The 5830-nt window shown below is 31.0% G+C and overlaps 1 protein-coding gene across 1 annotated transcript; it reads left to right on the top strand.

Annotated features, from left to right (window-relative positions):
* The first annotated feature begins 954 nt into the window (after positions 1-954).
* On the top strand, positions 955-3136 carry LOC132717996 (protein HtrL-like). Its single transcript, XM_060701607.1, has 2 exons — positions 955-996; positions 1996-3136. Exons 1-2 carry the CDS (start codon positions 955-957, stop codon positions 2851-2853), a joined length of 900 nt encoding a protein of 299 aa, XP_060557590.1. The 3' UTR covers positions 2854-3136.
* Positions 3137-5830: the final 2694 nt, after the last annotated feature.

Here is a 5830-nt window from a genome sequence, read left to right as displayed (position 1 = left end):
TTAAAAGCACAGACAATACTTACGCATGAGGAATATGGAGAAAAACGTTTCATGTATATTCATTTTATTTAACAGTATTAGACAATTTGAAGGCACTTATACTGATTCCGGAGAATAAACTGCAAAAATGTCAGCATTACTTACCCATTTAAAAGTATAAGAAATATATACTTCTATGTATACATGTATTCATCAAATAAGTCCGAACATTATCTTTAGAAAATAAACCAATATAAAAAGATAGAGGACTATTATCTGAAAAACGGACAGATACAATGCGTTTCGTCTGAGGTTTAAAAGATAGGAGAATTGTTCCTCTATGTCAGCCAACACTCCATTTCTCTCTATCTGCATGTAAATTTGTTGCTGAAAAAGTGCCTGTAGGTCGACCCCCGGAAAAAGGACATCTGGAATTTCCTTTTTTATGCTGGAACGCATTGTACTATTTATTTGAAGTCACCAAATGAATTATTGGGAAGGAAAAAAAAATGTAGCATACAAAGAAAAATGGTTTAAATATGGTTGATATTAATAGTTATAAAATTGTTTGACGATAAAATGTTTTCAATTGTGTTTTAGTAATAAAAACAGTAAATATTGTAAACAACTGAACTTATTGTTTAATATTTGAAAGGTTTTAAACACAGAAAAAAATCTTTTATCAATTGCTTTTCAGTAAAAATGCTTTCTGGATTGATGTTTCAAAGCCTTATAAACTCCTCCGGATGTTTCGAAATTTATAATTTCATCATTTTCATGTATAAATGTTCGGCACAGAGACACGTGGACGGTTAAATTCCATTTCCACTACCAATCCATGAACAGGCTCAATCAAACCGAGTCTGCAACATTTTCAATTTTGTTATTTGGGCGTTCGTAATGGATTCTTGTTTTTTCTATTCTGTATGGTTTATGTAAATTCTTTCTTGAAAATTTCGTTGAAAAGGCAAAGAAATGGCAGATGCAGCGATTTTCTACTTCCAAAGGACATTATATGTTAGTTATTTACATTCAATAGAGTTTTAACAGCATTGCCATTTCTCTCAAATAATCATGCTATTTCTTTGTCGTAATATTTAATATACTGATTTAAGATTAAGGTATTTGTGTTGTTTTTAGAACGAAATGGTTGTTTACTTAATCGTCCATATTTTAGTAATGATATACAGTCTGTTGTAGTGACTACTTTTTTTCAAATCATCGATACAGGGTGTGTAGAGAAAGATTTTAAAGGGACGTCTGATGGCAGCAGAGTCAATTTAGTACCAGACACAAAACTTAAAACTGTCAGTGATTATAAAAAAATTGATTCACATCATTGTCGTAGAAATAGTAAAAGGCAATATATTGTTTCTTCTTAAAGTCTTAAAAAAGATGTATGCTCTTTGTGGTAATTTCCATGGATTTTAAAATAATAATTTCGTCGGTTTAATTACGGATATTAATTTTCTAATGACATATAGTCTTTAAGTTATGTTGTATCTGCCTCTTGATCGGTATATTCGGTAAATGAATAACACTCTAAATAAACAAACATAAGATGAAATTGTTAATTTACAAAAAGGATTATTGCGTTTCATTGATATATATTGTAACAAGTCTTATTGTAATATATTTATATTTGTTTGCAAAACTCAAAAATACATATGACAGGGTAAGTTCAATTATAAATAAATATAACATTTTATATAACAGATGAGTAATGATTCAAAAGCTTTTGTACCCTAGTTAGAAACCTCATAAATGGTTAAATTTCTTGTAAAAAGTTATAACATGAATGTGCTGTTATGGACGAAATATTGGCAAATTTGATAACATTTGATTAAATACATCTCTAATTAAGATATTAATGGCAACCGATATATTCTATACAATTGATTAAAAATATTGTAATGAACTTAGATAAAAATCGAAGAATATCTGTATAATTTTATAAGCTGGTATTTTTAGCACGTTTGAGATATATTTGTTTATCAAGATTCCTATCATTTACAGAAAGAAAGTGATAAGACTTCAACTTGGCAAACTATTCCCGAAAACACGACAGTAGTTACAGCTTATATAGATATAGGCCCTTTTTCAAAAGGATATCTTCATAGGAAAAGGTCGACAACATTCTATTTTGAAAGAGCCAAAGCTTTTAAATTCTTGTTAAATTCATTAATAGTATTCACAAATTCAAATATATTTAAACATTATATGCTTGAATTACGTCGAGACCTTCTGTCTGTTACAAAAGTGTTTCTTATTGATTCAATGTCGATAAGGTCATTCCAATATATAAAACAAATTCAAGAAATTTTTCTGCTACATTCATACCCAAAATACTATCCCCATACAACAAATCCTATGTATACATGTGTAACCCATGCCAAATTCGACTTTCTTTTGAATGCAACGACAGAAAACACATTCAAATCAAAATATTTCATGTGGTTAGATGTTGGATATTATTCAAGTAAAACATCTTTAAAAATGTTTTATTTATCCAAACCGCCATCATTTGATGAAACTAAAATAGCGGCTGACCAAGTTGTTTCAAATCTTACTCAAGCGCTTGAATTAGATCCAAACACAATTTTCAAAAAGAAAATGAGCATTGTAGCGGCTGGTCTATTATATGGAGAGAGAAGTCGTATAATCTATTTTTCAAAACTGTATCAACGGGGGTTTCGGTACTTTTTGTCACAAAATTTAACTAATTCAGAGCAACAGGTCATATATGCAATTTACTGTGATAAAGGCAGCCGTATACTAAAACCGGCTGTCGAGTTACAATATTACAGGGCGCCAGGTGCTCCTTATTATCACTTCCTTGGTACTAGACTTATGAAAGTTAGCTCACTTTCGTAATTGAAAACGACGTTGGAAAAGGAAATGACATTTAAAAACTTGTACTTTTAGACAAAGAAAATAGAGTTGTATGTTTTGTTGAGTTCTTTCATGTATCAAATGTTCGAAACAGATAACGACCTTAACAAAAACAAATGAGTGAAAAACAAACAATGAAGAAAAAGGCAAAAACAACAAAGAACGGATGTAAATGAAATCAGATAAATAGTTGTCGAATGTTATAAAATAAACTTAAGTCAATATTACATTACTGCACAGTTACATAACGCATTATGTATTCCTATATACCTGCAAACATGTATTTTTGTTAGTCATGTATTGTTGAACTTTATTTTAATAATCACTTATGTTATTTTTGTTGTTGTTTTTTTTATTATTTTTTTTCTCTTATTACAAAAGATATTATTAGTTAAGAAGTTCCAAAACTTCAAATAAACATTCTATGAGTCATAAAGAAAAAGAAAGAAGATATACAATAAATAAATTTGGGATGTGCAAGTCATTTCAAATGTGTATTTTGTAATTGTTTAAAAATGTATTTTGTGTAATTGTTTATACACTCTTAACTGCTGTTTTATCATAAAACAAACATTTTATCTGTATTTTTACCATTTAAACTGCTTATTTGTAAATTTTCATTAGATATAGGTTTTATTACATTGATTTGTAAAGGTACAGATAAGGGTTCAGAAAAAGGAATTTACTTTGTATATAATATTAAGATTATTATGCATAATAGGGCTACATATATGTAATTTCTATGTGTTTAAGTTATAGGCTTAATTCTAATGCAATTTCTAAACTATTATCGTAATAATAGAATTAAAAAAAATAACAATCTTAATGTTGTTAAGAGATAGGCTGTCTTACAAAATATTATTGATTCTGTTCTTATGTGTCACTGACAGGTGACAGATTTGCCAGGTAAAATCAAATGCGATAGGTGATAATTTAGATGTTTTCTTTACTTGTAGAGTGAAAAGACACCCAACTTGTATTTCACGGCTGTTAAGTTCTAGTTCTCAGAATCTAAACATTAAATAGAGAAATAGAGAAAAAAGTATCATTAAAGAATGCCCAAAATAGTAAAAGTGAAAATGTTACAGGTTTGGTTTGATCGACGCTGTTCATGAACAGTACGTACTAGAAGGTGCAACCCGTCCAGATTTCTGGAACCTTCTTAAGCAGGATTCAACATTCAACAAGAACTGTTCACATTTTGAATTTTGAAACAACTGCAGATTCTTGAAATTTTAGTACATCATTTTTGGATCTTCATATTGCTATCAACAGCAATTCTATACACACGAAAATCTATTAAAATTGAGATAACTTTGACTTTTGTATAGTTAATAATCCACATTAAGATGGAGACGTACCGCATTGCAACATCTCTATGGGGTTTATGTTTCTCAGGTAATTAAAATTCGGTAGAGCTTGTAGCACGTAAAGGATTTCAACGGGAAGCGGAATATTTTTTTATTACCAGCAAGCTTCTCAAACAGGGATAACGCTATATAAGTTACGGAAATATTTTACTAAATTTTACAATCGTAACTTTGATTAAATTTCTTAAATTCAATAGTGAAATTTAAAAACTTTTCTGCAACAAGGGATTAGCCAGCCTGCTTTTTATGGCGATGTGATTTACAAACTTCGTAAAATTTTGGGTCATGGTAATTTTTCTGCAGTTTTTTTACTAAAATCATGAAACGTTAATGACCCTACTATATTAGGACATAATACATGTTAAGTGTTTCAACCCTTTTACAGTTGGACAAAACGCTTTCCTCTTTTGATTATATATGACGGACCAAGTGGGCGACACTATGCTGGATAGTTCTTAAAGCCCTTTGGGACTGAATTGTCTTAATGTTCGTCTTTTGCCTTGCTTCGTCGGGCCATTCTAGGTTGTCTAAATCATCCAATGTAAGTTTTCATCTTTCTTGATTTATCTAGTACTATTATTCCGTGAGCGAACCCAATAAAGCTTTGTTTTGTGAAGAAAAACATTTTCAAGGTAAAGTTTATCCTGGAAAATAGTATGTCCAAGGCAAAACAAGGATATCACAATTCAAAATCTTTAATTTATAAAAACCAATGACAAAAGGAGGTTTTAAATACGGATTCATATCTATTGTAATTTAATTTTTAAATTTACACAAACTGTTTTCAACATAATGTTAGGCATCATGAACTAAGAATAATTTTGGTTTGATCGGGAATGCAAGAGCCCCATCGGTCTTTATCTTGATGTTTTAGGGTAACCCTAGGTTGTACGAAGACACTGATTAAATATTTGGGTATTCTGGTGCACGACAATTTATCAAATTATAGAACATTATCAGCCTGTAAACTCATCATCTCTTCCAGCTATGACGAACTCATTTCCTTTCGATTTATCGTTGCACAAATAATTGCACAATGTTGTATTCAGAAAGGGATAGGTTTGTTTGGGTAGTGTGAATGTATGGAGAGGGATTAAGGGGGATCGAAAGACAGAGATTGTGGTTTTGCGCGGCAACCATACAGCACAGGAGGATGTTCACATTCAGGCAAACACATTATACACTTTTCCATTATGCCGGCTCCATCTTTCTTGTGGTAACTTTTCAACAAAAAATTGTCTTGGGGAACCCAAATGATTACCCTCGGGAAGGCATTAAATCACAACAAAATAACATAAGAATTGCAGACTCGGTTTGATTGAGTCTGTACATGAGGGATAATGAATAAGTGCAACATTCCAAGACAATACACTGCTTGTTTAACCGTAAATTTTCTAGCTAGCAACCATGTTTACGTCTTGCCCTTGTCCTCTGTCTCCCCGGATGTGAATTTTATTAAACATATATTGAGATAAACTTGGAGAATGCTGAGGACGAATCACCGGATAGACAATGTTAATTACCTCGCAGGGGCACTGCAGCTGAAATGGCTGACCTTTCCCAACGTCTTAATCATTTGTTTCATTCAT

Source organism: Ruditapes philippinarum, unplaced genomic scaffold (assembly GCF_026571515.1).
Source record: "Ruditapes philippinarum isolate M1 unplaced genomic scaffold, ASM2657151v2 ctg3023_1_1_1_1, whole genome shotgun sequence".
Taxonomy (NCBI): domain Eukaryota; kingdom Metazoa; phylum Mollusca; class Bivalvia; order Venerida; family Veneridae; genus Ruditapes; species Ruditapes philippinarum.
This window is presented reverse-complemented; position numbering and strand designations above follow the sequence as displayed.